Raw genomic sequence first — 20277 nt, forward strand, 5'->3', positions numbered from 1 at the left:
ACATAGCATCCCGGTATTATACATCCCAGTACTTTATGGAGGACAAATCCATTTTCTGTTCATAGATTGCTGTCTTTCCCTCTTGATGCATGACAAACAGAAATATTTTGTTGAACAGCTATTTTTATCTGCTCGCTGGGAGTTTTAATGCATTTGGCATCAGGAAGAAGGGAAGCAGAAATATTGATGTCATAAAGGTGTTCATATAAGAAACCACGATATCTCCAGGCAGTGATGGGTGGAAGCTTCCTGGGATTGTGATGTGATTTACAGTAAGTGCTTCTGTACTGTACCTTGTCGGTGGGAACGCTTCTCTTCCTTTTTGGCTGATTTGTAGGCGGTAGTAGGTATAAGTCAGCAGTGGTCGGTAATCCAGGCTTTACCACTGTCACCAGAGTTTGATCAGGAATATTTGTCTCCTGTAAATGTAGGAAACAAGTGTTTTTTTTATCATATACGGTACCAAACAAAAACATAAAAATCTCAGGTAAATAAACACCAAAGACCTATATTGGTCCCTATGTTTGCGCCAGGACGATGTACAGCGCCTGCCACATTTACAGCATGTCTATAAAAAATGCAGCTTTTTGTGGGGTGAGCTGTAGTTTTACGGTAATTGATACTATTTTAGGGTGCTGTTTTTGGGAGGTGTACAGTATTCCTATGTCTTGGACATATCTGCAGTTGGTGATACTAATTATGTTTATTTGTAGTTTAGATATTTTTAGATGTTTGTTTTTAAATACAGAATGTTTAGATTTTTTTAATGGAGAATGTTTGTTTATTTTTATTTATTTATTTTACTCCCTGCCTTTGTAGAACAATCATCAATCTTGGCTGTCCTGAAGGTCTTCGCTAGGCTCCATGACAATCCAATGGCATTCAGTTGATCAGGGTGATCAGGTAACACAGGGGGGCACTTGGATGTTGCTGTTGTTGTTGACCCTGGCATCTAAGGAGTTTAATGACTAATAATGCTGCCACTGGCACACCACCAGTATCAGCTATGCCACACCGCCAGTGTCAGATATGCTACATAGCCACTACTGCCATGTATAGGGAAGCAAAGCCTCATACCCACCTAACGCCATCATGATGTAGTAGTATGTCATAGAGTATTAAAGGGTTAATAAACTGATCACATCTAAACCAGAAACAAATATATGGAGAAAGCATCTAGCTCTGGGGCCAAATGAAACTGAAAAGGACAAGGGAAATACTGCCCATGCATATAAGGACTATAAATTGACTTTTAATCAGACATCTGTCTAAGCAAACCCAAAACTCTCATCGATGCCAAGTGTACGGCAAAGTGATGTAGTGTACTGTTTCCAGGACTCCTTCTGCTGCCCTGAGCTCCCGGCTTTGGATTGAATCACACAGCGTATATCTTTTGACAATAATAGAACCCGACCTATAACTCCCATTTTGGAGACAAGAATTGCACATTTTTAATCAAATTCCCCAATAAACATTATCCCGGCCAGTTTAGTGGCGCAGATCTGCCAAGGCAGGAAAATCTCCATATCAATCACATCCTCCTGGTATTTTTTTTTCTGGGGCACAAAACCAAATAATTAAGTCTCACATAATGAAACTTCCTCATAATCTGTCAATGTGCACTCCGGCCCCCGGAATGAATATGAGGCCTGGCTGATGTACAGACACACAGCAGGAAATATGTGATATTAGCTTTATGATGAATATTGCTCCGTTCTCTAATGCTGCTTAATTATTTTATAATACTGAAAATAAAAAAAAATATATTGGCTTGGACTGGGAGATTACTACGAGGACCATTCAGAATTGTAAAGCCTGTAAAGAGGCACACAGAGTTCCTATGGGTCTGTACTGACTTTTTTGATTGACAGCTGATAATCAGGGTGCCTTCAATCCAAAAGTCCAGGAAAACCCCTTTCAGAGAGAATCCTATACAGAGGTCTGAAAACGTGGTATTGAGGTCATGTATCCAAGTGCATGCCTTCAATTTTCTGATGTCCCAGATGCCACCATGACAAGTGCATAGACATTAGGTGTATCAGTACTGCGGGATTTGTAAATTCTCTGTAAACAGAGAAAGTTGTGTAGTTCTTTCCAGTCTGACCACAGTGCTCTCTGCTGACTCCTCTGTCCGTGTCAGGAACTATCCAGAGCAGGAGAAAATGCTCATAGCAAAACCTATCCTGCTAAGGACAGTTGCTTAAATGGACAGAAGTGGCAGCAGAGAGCACTGTGTTCAGATTGGATAGAACTACAACATTTCCTCTGGAGCGTACAGCAGCTAATAAATCCTGGAAGGATTAAGATTTTTTATTAGAAGTAATGTACAAATCTGTGTAATTTTTCACCACCAGTTAATTAGATTTTTTTTTCCTACTCCCGAGTACCCCTTTGGGACTGAGTGCCTCCCCAGCCCCTCCTCTTAGCTATGATTAAAGGAGTACTCCGGGATGTTAAAATTGTGTGCCATACTGCCGGCAGTAAAAAGAATTGTGATGAGGGTGTGATGAAGGGCAGATGGAATTACCCTGGGGGTAGATGGCAATAACCCTTGTGTTCTTGATGCCAGGGCGTGGTTTAAAGCGCAACTGTCATGAGTTTTAACCCCCATAAACCAGCCCCAGCTTGACAAAGTTGTTAGAAAGAACAGTTAAATCATTCCTTTTGCTGCTTTCTAGCAGCTTTAATAATGCTAAAAAATGCTTTTAACGATAGTCAGCAACAGTCGGATAGGCTATGCCCGCAGCCGCCACGCCTATCCTCTGTATGTCAGTGCTGGGGACGCTGTGTGATTGGTCCACAGGTCCCAGCACTGAGAGCCCTTATTACTGTCCTGTACTGTAAAAGAATAAACGTCGCCCGTTCATCTATGCACTCCGGTGATGCGGGCAGCCAGCACTTACAGCAAGCACTAGCTCTCTTTCTGCTAGTACTTGCTCCCTATAGCCCAATGCGTGGTGTAATGCTGTAGCGGAATGATCTGGCCGCCCGGTCTCATCTACTGCTGTGATGCAATGCGGGCGGCCAGATCATTCTGCTACAGCAGTGGTCTTCAACCTGCGGACCTCCAGATGTTGCAAAACTACAACTCCCAGCATGCCCGGACAGCCAACGGCTGTCCGGGCATGCTGGGAGTTGTAGTTTTGCAACATCTGGAGGTCCGCAGGTTGAAGACCACTGCGCTACAGCATTACACCACGCATTGGGCTATAGGGAGCAAGTACTAGCAGAAAGAGAGCTAGTGCTTGCTGTAAGAGCTGGCTGCCCGCATCACCGGAGTGCATAGATGAACGGGCGCCGTTTATTCTTCTACAGTACAGGACAGTAATAAGGGCTCTCAGTGCTGTGACCTGTGGACCAATCACACAGCGTCCCCAGCACTGAAATACAGAGGATAGGCGTGGCGGCTGTGGGCATAGCCTATCCGACTGTTGCTGACTATCGTTAAAAGCATTTTTTAGCATCATTAAAACAGCTAGAAAGCAGCAAAAGGAATGATTTAACTGTTCTTTCTAACAACTTTGTCAAGCCGGGGCCGGTTTATGGGGGTTAAAACTCATGACAGTTGCGCTTTAACCTCTTTACCACCTGAAGATATAACGCTTGATCCTGGGCTAGACACGGGGCAAATGATGACTCAGACGCCTATTTCGGCCTCCATCCCGGAGTACTCCTTTAACAGCTCTAGTGGTCTACACCTGTCAATCCTAGCTTAGAGGAGGGACTGGGGAAACACTCAATACAGAGAGCTCTGCACAATCAATGTGAAGCCTGACCAGCCAAATAAAGGCCATGAAGAGCTGGGGGAGCGCTGCATTCCCTAGTTTTCCCAGCACTTGACTGTGACTAAAGCGTTTGGGTCTCCTTTAAAAGTCACGGGCCCTTAAAATAGTGGATATAACAATTCGAGGGTTATTTTGCTCACACACAGGTGTTTCCAGTCACTTAATATATATTTTCTTTCAGTCCTTATTATCTTGATGCTTTTCCCAGTACAGTTACAGACAGCTAGATGAATCATGGAAGCTTCTACTCTAATACGCCAAGAATTGATTTATTTCACATATATGAATGCCCCGGCCAAATGTGCTGAACACCACAACTGGAGAAGGGGCCTAGTGGTCTGGAACAGAATTGACACTTTATCATCATTTAGCTAAGGCCGGATCTATATCCCCATATACCTTTGCAAGGAGTCGTGTTACTATTTGCCCGATGTCTTCTCTCCACTCCGGGATGTTGGGATTATACATGTCCAGGTGTTTGCTGAATGTAAGTGGAAGAACCTGGAATTCATCTGAAAGATAAAACATATGTATCGGAGCTTGTAGGTAATAGCCAGCGTATAGCTGACAATATAGTAGTGATATATAGTATATCTAGTAGTAAAAAAAAGCCAAGGTGTATGCCAGTGTTTACCAACCAGTGTCTCTCTAACTGTTGCAAAACTACAACTCCCAGCATGCCTGGGCAGCCAAAGGCTGTCAATATTTTGTGTGGCCACCATTATCTTCCAGCACTGCCTCTTGGACATGGAGTTCACTAGAACTTCACAGGCTGTCACCGGAGTCCTCTTCCCCTCCTCCCCTCCTCCATGATGACATCACAGAGCTGGTGGATGTTAGAGACTTTTCGCTCCACCACCTTCCATTTATAGGGTTTAGGTCTGGAGACATGCTTGGCCAGTCCATCACCTTTACCTCTTGCTTCTTTAGCGAGGCAGTAGTCATCTTGGAGGTGTGTTCGGGATTATGTTGGAATACTGTCCTGCGGCCCAGTCTCCGAAGGGAAAGGAATTTCAGTATGTCACAGTACATGTTGGCATTAATGGTTCCCTCAATGAACAGTAGCTCCCCAGTGCCAGCAGCTCTCATGCAGCCCCAGACCTTGACATTCCTACCACCATGCTGGACTGTTGGCAAGACACTTTGTCCTTGTACTCCTCCCCTGGTTGTCAGCACACACACTTTACACCATCTGAATATAATAAGTTTATCTTGGTCTCATCGGACCACAGGATGTGGTTCCAGTAATCTATGTCCATAGTCTACTTGTCTTCAGCAAACCGTTTGTGGGCTTTCTTGTGCTTCATCTTTAGAAGAGGCTTTTTTTCTGGGGCAACAGCCATGCAGACCAATTTTATGCCGTGTGCAGAGTATGGTCTAAGCACTGACAGGCTGAACCCCACCCTGTCAACCTCTGCAGCAATGCTGGCAGCACTCATATGTCCATTTCCCAAAGAGAACTTTTGGATATGATGCTGAGCATGTGCACTCAACTTCTTTGGTCGACCATAGCAAGGCCTGCTCTGAGTGGAACCTGTCTTCTGAAACTGCTGTATGATCTTGCCCACCATGCTGCAGTTCAGCTTCAAAGTCTTGGCAATATTCTTATTGCCTAGGCCATCTTTATGTAGAGCAACAAATCTTTTTTTTTTAGATCTTCAGAGAGTCTTTTGCCATGAGGTGCCATGCTGAACTCTCAGTGACCAGTATTAGAGAGAGTGAGAGCATTAACCCCAAATTCAGGATACACTTTTCCCACCTGCGACCTTGGAACACATCACACTGGGGAGGAAAAATGGCCAATAGGGCCCCAAATCTATCTCTTGATTGTGGTAGTCTCGGGCCAAGTCTTGAGCTCCGAAATTGCTGTAAAATTTAAACAGATATCCTGCCCCAGACCATAATCGGAGGTACGCTTTAACAGAGTGGACCCGATTTAAAAACCATAATTCTAATGAATGGCCTCTTACCGAACACTCTGATAACTTTTGAGTCTTGCAACATGGAGTTCCAGTATAAGACTTGCACCGTCACTCTAAACTCTCCAGCCTCAGCAAATCTGGTCACGAGGTAATTGTCCAAAGTCAGGAATGGCTAAAAATAACACAGAAACTTAAAAAAATTACATAATGTGGAAAAAAAAAAATGATATTTCTGAAATATTTCCACCCAACCCCCATTCGCTTTGACAAATTTAAACAATGTCACCGAAGTTTTGTTTCTTTTTTTTTTTTTACCTTTACAAGACTGAGCTCTTACTGTTCACTGAACAAGAACTAAGCCGCTTGCAGTAATGACCTTCAGGATCAATCTGTGTTAAAATGGCCGACTGCAACACAAAAATAAGCTTGTACCTGCAGGTTATTTCCGATCCACCAGTAGTAGACAGACAGGTTGGCATTGCTTGGCTGTATAAGAGCAGACAAATTTACTTCTTGGTTTTTGCCAGCGACTGGCATCACTTCAAGATGTAAAGCTTGGAGAGAAGCTGAAAAAAGAATTCATATCTTTTATTACACGTATACTATGAGAACAGTCAAAAAATCGGCATCGATAGTCCCTTGTCTCTGCTGTATGTAATATATAGATTTATGGACATACGGTATATAATTTGTGTAGGCCATATTGTTCTATCTGGGACCAGAAGAATAACTATGGAGAGTGCACAGGTTACAGAGGTAACTAAATGGTGATACCTAATGGGATTAAGTGGAGAGTTTGACTGGAGCAGTGGTTCTGCATGTTTACTGCTCCATTCAAAGCCTAAAGAATGACTAAGGTATAACGCTCGGGGATCTCCGGCAGTCCCATAGAGTTGAAATGGAGCGGTAATGTACTGTATGTTCTAAAATGCTGCTTTATTTAAACAGGGTACAAGACAAGGCTTCAGTATAGGGTGCAGGAGTACATCGGCGCTGAACGGACCCAGTACACAGTAGGTAAGAAGGTAAAATCCAATTTATTTGATGCAACGCGTTTCCCTGCGCAAGCGCAGAATCATCAGGCATCTGCGCTTGCTCAGGGAAACGCGTTGCATCAAATAAATTGGATTTTACCTTCTTACCTGCTGTGTCCTGGGTCCGTTCAGCGCCGATGTACTCCTGCACCCTATACTGAAGCCTTGTCTTGTACCTATACGTTGTGGAATCCACACCAGGAGGGCCGCAGACGGACCATTGTATCCAAGCGATTTCCATTGTGTATGGGGCTACACAACCACCCAGGGTGAGCAGTTTAAAATTAGCTTTTACTCTCCCCCCATCTCCGGTGGTATTACCCCATGGAGCGCCTTCTCTCCTGTTTTTAGAATTATTTAAACAGGGGGCATGAGACCATTTTAATGATCAGTAGGGCTCCCACTTGTGGATTTACCACCAATCTAGCAGCTATTACATATACATATAGATTGATGCTAACTTGTTATTACGGGAAAACCTCTTTATACGCACACAAAGCTTAGGGTTGACTTGGCCATCCTAGAATAACCCTGTAGAATGGAAAATGTTCTGACTTTCAACCTCCAAATGTGAGTACCAGCCACAGTGCCCATATTAAATAACTGTATTATAATTCATAATTTTAAAAAACTAGGGTGGGGGGGGGGGATCAGTAAAGCAAAAGTTTTTGCTATTATATTGTTGACTCAGGTTCTTTAATTCTATGGCTAAACACAGTTTTTTTTATTGTGTTTTTTGAAAAAGTTTTTGAACTAAAGTTAGAAGTGGATCCAGTAGAAAAGAGAAGTCCTTCCTTTATATTTTCCATTCCTTTTGAATATACTTCTAGCATTGCCTCAAAAAAAAAAAAAAAAAAGCGGCAGGAAAAAAATAAATAAATAAATAAAAAAAAAGCTGTGTGCAAACCAAGCCTAACAATGTTTTTAATTTCTTGTTATGCCCTCCGGTTCCCGGGATATACTCTTTTTTGGCAATAAATTTCACACCCTCATGACAATTCAGTGAAAAGTACAGACAGTCAACCAAATAGTAAAACTCCTATATCCCAGGAACTGGGAAAGCATAGCAAAAAAGTAAAAACAAATCCAAATGATATAATTACCGTATTTTTCGCCCTATAGGAAGCTCTGGCATATAAGACGCACCCAATTTTAAAGGTGCAAAATCTAGAAAAAAAAGATTCTGCACACAACAGTGATCTTCAACCTGCGGACCTCCAGATGTTGCAAAATTACAACTCCCAGCATGCCCGGACAGCCGTCGGACATCTTCTTCCCCGGGATCCATGCTCTCTGTCGCCGTCATCACGTTGCTACGCACGCCGCTCCTATTGGATGACGGGACGGCGTGATGACGTCGAAGGAGAGCGCTGCCATGCAGGGGATCCCGGCACGGAGCAGACACCGAGGAGGCAGGTAAGGTCCCTCCCGGTGTCCTGTAAGCTGTTCAGGACACCACGATTTCACCGCGGCGGTCCCGAACAGCCCGACTGAACAGCCGGGTTAGTGTCACTTTCGCTTCAGACGCGGCGGTCAGCTTTGATCTCCGCATCTGAAGGGTTAATACAGGGCATCACTGCGATCGGTGATGTCCTGTATTAGCCGCGGGTCCCGGACGTTTTCGGCCGTATGCGGTTTCCCAACTGTAGGCAAAAACGCGGTCGACCACGTGTTTGCCTGCGGTCGGGAAACCGCATACGGCCAAAAACGAAGCCGACCGGAGGCTGCGGTTCACTCCGGTCGGCTCATAGACATACATTTAATACGGTTCCCGAATACGGCTGAGTGCGGGCGCCGCGATTAAGCCCCGCCCCCTCCTCCCAGCCGTATACGGGAACCGTGTTTAACAAAACGTGGTGTGAACCCAGCCTTAAACAGATTTGTAAATTACTTCTATTAAAAAATCTTAATCCTTCCAGTACTTTTTAGGGGCTATATACTATAGAGGAAATGCTTTTCTTTTTGGATTTCTCTGATGTTACGACCACAGTGCTCTCTGCTGACCTCTGTTTTCCATTTTTGGAACTGTCCAGTACAGGAGAAAATCCCCATAGCAAACATATGCTGCTCTGGACAGTTCCTAAAATGGACAGCAGAGGTCAGCAGAGAGCACTGTGGTCATGACATCAGAGAAATCCAAAAAGAAAAAAATTTCCTCTGTAGTATACAGCCCACAAAATGTATTGGAAGGATTAAGATTTTTTCATAGAAGTAATTTACAAATCTGTTTAACTTTCTGGCACCAGTTGGTTTAAAAAAAAAAAAAAGAAGAGTTTTCCACGGGAGTACCCCTTTAAGTCATTGTTTTTGAGAAGGTAAGCAGAGGATTTCATGCTCTGAATCTGAAAAATATGTCTTGGACCTATGAAAAGGTATAATATCGAGTCAGTACAGAATTTAGGGCCTATTTAGAGTAAAAACATTAAGATTCCAATGAAGGGTGGACCCTTCCTTTACAGCAATGGTGAACAAAGTGACTGGCAGGACGAGGCTACATACACTTTTTGGCTTAGCCCATGTAGATCCATTATTTTTTACTTCTTATTTCTTGATTTTCTTTGATTTTGATTAAGAAGAAAAAGATAAAACGCCTCTAATCTCTCCGATACCATGCACGGCCGCCTTCTCTTTGAACCCCACCATAATGAAACACTCCGCTGTCATTAATGTTAGGCTACGGAGCTCCACATGTTCCAGCCTTCAGCTCCTCTTAACCAGTTCAAGAAACACAAGAGATTAGGAGCATTTAGTGATGTCATCCTGAAATCTACTGAATTATCGTACATCACTAACTCCATATGGTTTGTATAACCTGGATAGAAACCATGGGCCGCATACAGTGCTGTCACGCTGCTACAGATAATCATTCATTTTTATTTGTAGATGAATTATCCTCTATGAATACCACATTTAGAGGATTTGTCCAATTTAGACACTCTAGAATGCAGGTTCACCGGAGACCAGAAGATTTTCTGCTAAGTTTAAACTAGGTCTAACTTCTTATTTTATACATGGCGCCCCTACAGGGTAAATAAAGCATTACAAGATAAACACTTAAAGGGGTACTCCCACCCTAGACATCTTATCCCCTATCCAAAGGAGATAGGGGATAAGATGTCTGACCGAGGGGGTCCCGCCGCTGGGGACCCCCGCAATGTGGCATGCGGCACCCACCTGACGCTGGAGGGTCTCGGTCGTGACCACTGGAATGGAAGTCATTGACGTCAGCACTCCGCCCCCGTGTGACGTCACGCCCCGTCCCCTCAATGCAAGTCTATGGGAGGGGGCGTGACTGCCGTCACGCCCCCTCCCATAGACTTGCATTGAGGGGACGGGGTGTGATGTCACACGGGGGCGGAGTCCTGACTTCACGGACTTCTGTTCCAGTGGTCGCGACCGAGACCCTCCAGCGCTTCCGGACAAGAAAGAGGTGGGTGCCGCATGCAACATTGCGGGGGTCCCCAGCGGCGGGACCCCCGTCGTCAGACATCTTATCCCCTATCCTTTAGATAGGGGATAAGATGTCTAGGGTGGAAGTACCCCTTTAAATGATCATTCACCTATTCCAGCTATTGTAGTAAATCGACCCCCTGGTCCTCCAGAGCTGATACAGATGTCATTAATTAAAAATTGATCGATATCATTTTTACAATGAACATTTTAATTGTTCTGAATAATACTTTAATAAATGCAAAAAAAAAAAATCACACCATTGAGGATCATGATGTCATTGATTTCTACTAACTTGATAAATTAGTGTAAATATTGACTCCATATTATGATTTCATGGTTATATCTATCAGGTCATGTCATACTATGGGTACACATATATGCAAAAGAACTTGACAAAACTACAGTAGTTTGCATTACCACTTTCTATGTGACTTTTAACCAGCGCCTTGTTATATGCACTATTAGAATGAGGTTATAGTGATCTTTTTTATTACTTAGACATGACTTTCAGCTCTAGAGAAACAGAGAATATAAATTCACTGGCCACTTTATTAGGTACACATTGCTAGTACAGGGTTGGACTCCCTTTTGCCTTCCTTCTTGGTGGAATACTTTCTACAAGGTGCTGGAAACATTCCCCAAAGATTTTGCTCCATATAGACATGATGACATCACACAGTTCCTCCATATAGACATGATGACATCACGCAGTTCCTCCATATAGACATGATGACATCACGCAGTTCCTCCATATAGACATGATGACATCACACAGTTCCTCCATACAGACATGATGACATCACGCAGTTCCTCCATATAGACATGATGACATCACACAGTTCCTCCATATGGACATGATGACATCACACAGTTCCTCCATACAGACATGATGACATAACGCAGTTCCTCCATATAGACATGATGACATCACGCAGTTCCTCCATATAGACATGATGACATCACGCAGTTCCTCCATATAGACATGATGACATCACGCAGTTCCTCCATATAGACATGATGACATCACGCAGTTCCTCCATACAGACATGATGACATCACGCAGTTCCTCCATATAGACATGATGACATCACACAGTTCCTCCATATAGACATGATGACATCACGCAGTTGTTGCAGATTTGTCAGCTGCACATCCATGATGAGAATCTCCTGCTCCACCACATCCCAAAGGAGTCCAGTGACCTCATGGTCCTGTATGAGATGATGTGATGTGACATGGTGCTTTATCCTGCTGGAAGGAGCCATCAGGAGATGGATCCACCGTGGTCATAAAGGGATGGGCATGGTAAGTAACAATACAAAGGTAGATTGGCGTGTTTAAACGATGCTCAATTGGTACTAAGAGGCCCAAAGAGTGCCAATAAAATGCCCCCTACACCCAGGGCTGGTTTTAGGCTTAGCGTGGCCCTGGGAAAAATCAAAAGTGTGGCCCTAAAAGTCGTAATAGTGCACTAACCAGATTTGCACATTTTTGGTCACTTCAAATACCATAAAAAATATCTAAAAATCAATTGAAAATTCCTATCAAAACAAAAACGGTACTGATAACTACAAATCACAGCGCAAAAAATAACCATCATACATCCCCATATACAGAAAAATAAAAGAGTTATAGGGATCAGAATAGTACAATTTTATATTTTTGTATAGTTTCCCCACATTAGGTTGGCAGTATGTTCCCCTACATTAGGTTGTAGTTCCCCCACATTAGGTTGGCAGTATAGTTCCCCCACATGAGGTTGGCAATATAGTTCCCCCACATTAGTTTGTAGTTCCCCCACATTAGGTTTTAGTTCCCTCACAGTTGGTAGGCAGTATAGTTCCCCCACATTAGGTTGTAGTTCCCCCACATTAGGTTGGCAGTATAGTTCCCCCACATTAGGTTGTAGTTCCCCCACATTAGGTTGGCAGTATGTTCCCCTACATTAGGTTGTAGTTCCCCCACATTAGGTAGGCAGTATAGTTCCCCCACTTTAGGTCCCTCACAGTTGGTAGGCAGTATAGTTCCCCGACATTAGGCAGTATAGTTCCCCCACATTATTTTGTAGTTCCCCCCACATTAGGTTGGCAGTATAGTTCCCCCCACATTAGGTTGTAGTTCCCCCACATTAGGTTGGCAGTATAGTTCCCCCACATTAGGTTGGCAGTATAGTTCCCCCACATTAGTTTGTAGTTCCCCCACATTAGGTTGGCAGTATAGTTCCCCCACATTAGGTTGGCAGTATGTTCCCCAGCATTAGGTTGTAGTTCCCCCTCATTAGGTAGGCAGTATGTTCCCCCACATTAGGTAGGCAGTATAGTTCCCCCACATTAGGTAGTTCCCCCCACATTAGGTTGGCAGTATAGTTCCCCCCACATTAGGTTGTAGTTCCCCCACATTAGGTTGGCAGTATAGTTCCCCCACATTAGGTTGGCAGTATAGTTCCCCCACATTAGTTTGTAGTTCCCCCCACATTAGGTTGTAGTTCCCCCTCATTAGGTAGGCAGTATAGTTACCCCACATTAGGTTGTAGTTCCCCCCCCATTAGGTTGACAGTATAGTTCCCCCACATTAGGTTGTAGCTCCCCCACATTAGGTTGGCAGTATAGTTCCCCCCACATTAGGTTGTAGTTCCCCCACATTAGGTTGGCAGTATAGTTCCCCCACATTAGGTTGGCAGTATAGTTCCCCCACATTAGTTTGTAGTTCCCCCCACATTACATAGTTACATAGTTACATAGTTAGTACGGTCGAAAAAAGACATATGTCCATCAAGTTCAACCAGGGAATTAAGGGGTAGGGATGTGGCGCGATATTGGGGAAGGGATGAGATTTTATATTTCTTCATAAGCATTAATCTTATTTTGTTCCAGGAATGTATCTAATCCTGTTTTAAAGCTGTTAATTGTTCCTGCTGTGACCAGTTCCTGAGGTAGACCGTTCCATAAATTCACAGTCCTCACGGTAAAGAAGGCGTGTCGCCCCTTGAGACTAAACTTTTTCTTCTCCAGACGGAGGGAGTGCCCCCTCGTCCTTTGGGGGGGTTTAACCTGGAACAGTTTTTCTCCATATTTTTTGTATGGGCCATTAATATACTTATATACGTTTATCATATCCCCCCTTAAACGTCTCTTCTCAAGACTAAACAATTGTAACTCCTTTAATCGCTCCTCATAGCTAAGATGTTCCATGCCCCATATTAGTTTAGTCGCGCGTCTCTGCACCCTTTCCAACTCCGCAGTGTCCCTTTTATGGACAGGTGACCAAAACTGAACAGCATATTCCAGGTGAGGCCGTACCAATGCTTTATAAAGGGGGAGTATTATGTCCCTGTCCCTTGAGTCCATGCCTCTTTTGATACATGACAATATCCTGCCGGCTTTGGAAGCAGCAGCCTGACATTGCATGCTATTCTGTAGTCTGTGATCTACAAGTACACCCAGATCCTTCTCTACCAGTGACTCTGCCAGTTTAATCCCCCCTAAGACATACGATGCATGCAGGTTATTAGTACCCAGATGCATAACTTTACATTTATCCACATTGAACCTCATTTGCCAAGTGGATGCCCAGACACTTAGTCTATCCAAGTCATCTTGTAACTTATGCACATCCTCTATAGACTGTACCGTGCTACAAAGCTTGGTGTCATCTGCAAAGATAGAAACAGAGCTGTTAATACCATCCTCTATATCATTGATAAATAAATTAAACAACAGCGGTCCCAGTACTGAACCTTGGGGTACACCACTAATAACCAGGTTGTAGTCCCCCCACATTAGGTTGGCAGTATAGTTCCCCCACATTAGGTTGGCAGTATGTTCCTCAGCATTAGGTTGTAGTTCCCCCTCATTAGGTAGGCAGTATGTTCCCCCACATTAGGTAGGCAGTATAGTTCCCCCACATTAGGTTGGCAGTATAGTTCCCCCACATTAGGCTGGCAGTATAGTTCCCCCCCACATTAGGTTGTAGTTCCCCCACATTAGGTTGGCAGTATGTTCCCCTACATTAGGTTGTAGTTCCCCCACATTAGGTAGGCAGTATAGTTCCCCCACATGAGGTTGGCAATATAGTTCCCCCACTTTAGGTCCCTCACAGTTGGTAGGCAGTAAAGTTCCCCCACATTAGGCAGTATAGTTCCCCCACATTAGGTTGTAGTTCCCTCACATTAGGTAGGCTTTATAGTTACCCTACATTAGGTTATAGTTCCCCCCCCATTAGGTTGACAGTATAGTTCCCCCACATTAGGTTGTAGCTCCCCCACATTAGATTGGCAGTATAGTTCCCCCCACATTAGGTTGTAGTTCCCCCATATTAGGTTGGCAGTATAGTTCCGCCACATTAGGTTGGCAGTATAGTTCCCCCACATTAGTTTGTAGTTCCCCCCATATTAGGTTGTAGTTCCCCCACATTAGGTTGGCAGTATAGTTCCCCCACATTAGGTTGGCAGTATGTTCCCCCACATTAGGTTGTAGTTCCCCCTCATTAGGTAGGCAGTATGTTCCCCCACATTAGGTAGGCAGTATAGTTCCCCCACATTAGGTTGGCAGTATAGTTCCCCCACATTAGGCTATCGTTCCCCCACACTAGGCTGGCAGTATAGTCCCCCCACATTAGGTTGTAGTTCCCCCACATTAGGTTTTAGTTCCCCCACATTAGGTTGGCAGTATAGTTCCCCCACATTAGGTTGGCAGTATAGTTCCCCCACATTAGGCTAGCAATATAGTTCCACCACATTAGGTTGTAGTTCCCCCACATTAGGTTGGCAGTATAGTTCCCCCACATTAGGTTGGCAGTATAGTTCCCCCACATTAGTTTGTAGTTCCCCCCACATTAGGTTGTAGTCCCCCCACATTAGGTTGGCAGTATAGTTCCCCCACATTAGGTTGGCAGTATGTTCCTCAGCATTAGGTTGTAGTTCCCCCTCATTAGGTAGGCAGTATGTTCCCCCACATTAGGTAGGCAGTATAGTTCCCCCACATTAGGTTGGCAGTATAGTTCCCCCACATTAGGCTGGCAGTATAGTTCCCCCCCCACATTAGGTTGTAGTTCCCCCACATTAGGTTGGCAGTATGTTCCCCTACATTAGGTTCTAGTTCCCCCACATTAGGTAGGCAGTATAGTTCCCCCACATGAGGTTGGCAATATAGTTCCCCCACTTTAGGTCCCTCACAGTTGGTAGGCAGTATAGTTCCCCCACATTAGGCAGTATAGTTCCCCCACATTAGGTTGTAGTTCCCTCACATTAGGTAGGCAGTATAGTTACCCTACATTAGGTTATAGTTCCCCCCCCCCATTAGGTTGACAGTATAGTTCCCCCACATTAGGTTGTAGCTCCCCCACATTAGATTGGCAGTATAGTTCCCCCCACATTAGGTTGTAGTTCCCCCATATTAGGTTGGCAGTATAGTTCCGCCACATTAGGTTGGCAGTATAGTTCCCCACATTAGTTTGTAGTTCCCCCATATTAGGTTGTAGTTCCCCCACATTAGGTTGGCAGTATAGTTCCCCCACATTAGGTTGGCAGTATGTTCCCCCGCATTAGGTTGTAGTTCCCCCTCATTAGGTAGGCAGTATGTTCCCCCACATTAGGTAGGCAGTATAGTTCCCCCACATTAGGTTGGCAGTATAGTTCCCCCACATTAGGTTGTCGTTCCCCCACACTAGGCTGGCAGTATAGTCCCCCCACATTAGGTTGTAGTTCCCCCACATTAGGTTTTAGTTCCCCCACATTAGGTTTGCAGTATAGTTCCCCCACATTAGGTTGGCAGTATAGTTCCCCCACATTAGGCTGGCAATATAGTTCCACCACATTAGGTTGGCAGTATAGTTCCCCCACATTAGGTTGGCAGTATAGTTCCCCCACATTAGGTTGGCAGTATAGTTTCCACATTAGGTTGTAGTTCCCCCACATTAGGTTGGCAGTATAGTTCCCCCACATTAGGTTAGCAGTATAGTTCCCCCCACATTAGGCAGGCAGTATAGTTCCCCCCACAATAGGTAGGCAGTATAGTTCCCCTACAGACATACAGCCTTCAGTCATATACAGTGTATGGCTGGAGGCTGTATGTCTGTGTACTGCCCACTTCAGTGCTCAGACCACCGCTCCTCCGGTCAGGGGTCATGATCTACTGCTATGGCCTATAGACCATAGCAGTAGGTCCTAGGACTGGAGGAGTGGTGGTCGGAGCACCGAAGATGATGTGCTGCTGGTAACTTACCAGTCCGCCAGCGCACGTCCTCCTCCATGATGCTCCGCTCCTCCGTTGATCCCTGCGTGTTCTACCTCCCGGCACCCCCAGCGTTTATAAAGTTAACGTGGGGCCGCAGAAAAGTAACCGGGACATCTTTGTGTCCCGAAAAGATCTTTCGGGACACAGGGATGTCCCAAATGTGACGGGGACCCCCCGCAAGCTGCTCAGTGGCGGCCCACAGGGGGCTTCCTGGGGCCCTGGGCAATTGCCCAGTTTGCCCCACCTTAACGCCGGCCCTGCCTACACCATTACACCAGCACTATCCTGAACTATCTCTGCCATCTGAATGTCGCAGCTGGAATCAAGAATAATCATATCTGGCAATGTTCTTCTAGTCTTCCATTGTCCAATTTTGTTAAATCTGTGCAAATTGTAGCCTCAGTTTTCTGCTCTTAATGGACTGGAGTGGCACCTTGTGTGGTACTCAGCTGCTGTCGCCCATCTGCATCAAAGTTGTGAGTGCAGCGATGGTATTTTGCATACCATGGTTGTACAAGTGGTTATTAGGATTACTGTTGCCTTTCTGTCATCTCAGACCAGTCTGCCCATGCTCCTCTGACATCCACACACCTGCTGCTTACTGGATATTTTCTCTTTCTTTTAGACCATACTGTATACCTAAAATAACAGTCAGGTACCAAATAACACTGCTAACACTTTACTGTAACTGACCAAATCAAAATCCTTACTACCATATAAGGGCAGTGTGAGAGGCCTATCTACTATATGAAGGCAGTGTGAGAGGCCTAACTAATATATGAAGGCAGTGCGAGAGGCCTAACTACTATATAAGGTCTGTAAAATGCTGGTATCTATGTATTTATAGTCACTATAAGGGTAGGATAACCCAGGAGCACATCCGCAGTGTATTTGACACATAGTTCTGTGTGTCCGCTCTTGACTGCGTATTTCCCGCCTGCAGTCATGAGCTGACACACAGAGCAGCAGGGAAATCTCTCTATCGTAGCTCTGTGACTGCCGGCAGTGCATCTGCAGCATGAAATACACTGCGGATGCACTCCCATTTGATCTTACCCATGCAGTGACCATAAAGAGGTCGATACCAGCACTACACAGACCTCATATAGTAGTTAGGCCTCTCACACTGCCCCCATATAGTAGTTAGGATCTTCACACTACCCCTGTATAAAAGTTAGGTCATCCCCCATATCGTAGTTAGTAGCTAGTTGAGGAAGCCAGCGTGCAGGTGTGCCCCCTTCTTCTTTGGGCCTGGTTGCATCATAATCATTATGCCTCTTGTATCTGAACTTTCTGCCTGGCAGCACAGCAGGCTCAAGGGAGAGCTGCTCTGGCCTCCCAGTAATGACTAGTGTTGCTCGCGAATATTTACAATGCAAATTTTATTCACGAATCTCGCATATTCGCGAATTTGCGAATATTCGCGAATATAGCACTATATATTCTCAATTACGAATATTCCTTTTTTTTTTTCACAGTACACATCACAGTGATCATCCCTCTCTGCTTCCAGCTTGTGTGGTGTAAAGAAGGCTCTAATACAACTGTGTGAGACTGGTGTGCAAATTTTCGCACATACTAATTTTCGCATATGCAATTTTTGTATATGCTAATTTTTGCATATGCAAATATAAAACGCGAATATTACGAATATGCGAATTTAGCGAATATATGACGAATATTCGTCCATATATTTGCGAAATATCACGAATTCGAATATGGGCTATGCCGCTCAACACTAGTAATGACTGGGCCCAGGGCAGATGCCCCTTTTACCCTACCTTACAGCCCTGGTCATATATACGAGTAAATAAATGGTGCTATCCCTCATGTGCGCACACATGCCAGCTTATCCTAAAAAGTTTATTGAAAGGTTAGTGGCCATCCCAAACACCAAGTGTGCAATGTGACTGCTGCACTAACCACCAGGGACCATGAACGCTAATAAGACCACCAGACCTAGCCCCCCTCTGCCACACTGTCAGTGCTGAGAAATGATAGTGGTCCGTGTAATGCTCTGATATGGATGCATGTACAAGCTAGCCACGCTTCTGTAATAATACAGCACTTATAAGGAAGGATTACTCACTGCCTTGCAATACGAATAGTGCTGTAATCTCACTTTTACAGCATCGCCCAAAAATAAAATAAAAAGAACAAATTAAATATGGCCACGAGCTGAAATATTTATTAAGGAATGTATTAACATATGCTTTGGTTTAATGTCCTTATGTGTGCAGTTTTGTATTAAATAACAGAGATGTAATTTGTTGGCAAAACCCTGATGCGACGCAGCCAACAAAAGAAGCGCACTCCCGGTAATGATTTGGCCGGGCGCAGAATTTATTCACATGATTACTCATGCACTCCGAGGGTGTTTATGATATATTACGTCCTCGACGAATATCTTCTCCTCACATATCTTCCAGTAAGTAGAGGCTTCAGTGAATTTGTTGGGATAAAGCGGCAGCGCCCGCCATTTGTAAATACATATTTGGGGGTTGTTATACACTACAGGGATTCATTTCTGCCACTTTTAATATCCTCCATTAGACTTGGATTTTAATAGTATAGAGAAGAAGAGATAATATTTGACTCAGGGTCTACCGGAGACATGCAAATAAGGAGCTGAAAATATTTCTTGCTATTGAACTGGATGATTTCCTCAGGGTATCACAAAATATTATATTTGCCTAGATAAGGATCGTGAATTTATTCAGATTCTTTATTTTTTTTGCATATAAGAAGACTAAAGTGAAAAAAATTTTGTGCAGCGGTAAAATTGCTGTCATTTTCCATTGCAGGGAGAATTTCGGCTTATTGTCAAAGGAGTTGTTCTCCAATAAGCAAATGACTAATTCATGTATAAACATCTTCCTGCAGTGTTCTCCATACGAGACATCATCTGTCCCTTTATTCCCCAAATGGAAACCATGTTACAGTGTAGTAGATTTATTTCTAGTAAAAGTTAGTAACAACGCAATGGAAAGTGGCTGGGCACAGCTTATACACAGTTTATATATATGAAGTTTTTTTTTCTTATTATTATAGGAATTGGGAATTAAAAGATTAGTATACTTTTTGTGGGCCAGAATGGACTACAGGGCGGCAAGTGTGATAAAGTCACTTCCCAATGATGTCATAGGTGCAGGTGATGTCAAAATGGTAACTAAAGGGCCTATACAATGGTTGTCTAGGCAAAATAAAATGTTGCTTCATGGTTGGTGGGGTTGTATAAAAATAAGAAACATACTATACTCACCTCCGCTGGTCTCCCACAGATGTTCCCAGTCCCCCGCTGGTCTCTGTACTTTACTGGTTCTGTGCCATACTGACGTCACAGGACCATGCCTTCTCAGCCAATCAGTGATTAGCTGAATTGGAGACCAGCAGAGGACTAGAAGTGTTAGTGTAGAAGCAGCGGGTGAACCGGAGGAGGTGAGTATAGCATGTTTATTATTTTTTATGCAACCCCATTACTTGAGCAATTTTTTTTCCTGAACAACCCCTTTTCCTGAACAACTACCTTCATCTTCAGAAGCATATATTGTAGTTTTCCTCTCTGCAGACTCATGTTCTCATGTTATAGAGGGGGTCCCCTGCAAGCGGCTCCCATTATGGCAGCCTCAAGTCATCCTAAATTCTTATTTATCTGACTGTCTGCACTGCTACAGTCACTGTAGGGAAATGTTTGTATTAATGCTGCATTAGTTGTTTTTCTCAGGGATGCTGAGATCAAGTCAGCTGATCACCCAGGGACCTGCAATTAGATTGCTCCTTTAGTTTAAGACCCTTATCCAGCCCCCTGACAAATAACTGATTGGGCCACAGATGATATGTATCAAAGGGT

At 44.1% G+C, this 20277-nt stretch overlaps 1 protein-coding gene across 3 annotated transcripts in view; it reads right to left on the reverse strand.

The window, feature by feature from the left end:
- Window positions 1-20277, reverse strand: part of SORCS2 (sortilin related VPS10 domain containing receptor 2) — a 1056376-nt gene that overhangs the window by 16433 nt on the left and 1019666 nt on the right. For all 3 annotated transcript variants that reach the window (XM_056555055.1, XM_056555056.1, XM_056555057.1), the window contains 4 exons: window positions 6140-6273; window positions 5756-5879; window positions 4185-4297; window positions 294-419 (listed from right to left, as the gene is read on the reverse strand). In XM_056555055.1, coding sequence (XP_056411030.1) covers window positions 294-419; window positions 4185-4297; window positions 5756-5879; window positions 6140-6273 — 497 coding nt within the window. The remainder of the gene's footprint in view (window positions 1-293; window positions 420-4184; window positions 4298-5755; window positions 5880-6139; window positions 6274-20277) is intronic.

This window comes from Hyla sarda, chromosome 1, assembly GCF_029499605.1.
Source record: "Hyla sarda isolate aHylSar1 chromosome 1, aHylSar1.hap1, whole genome shotgun sequence".
NCBI lineage: Eukaryota > Metazoa > Chordata > Amphibia > Anura > Hylidae > Hyla > Hyla sarda.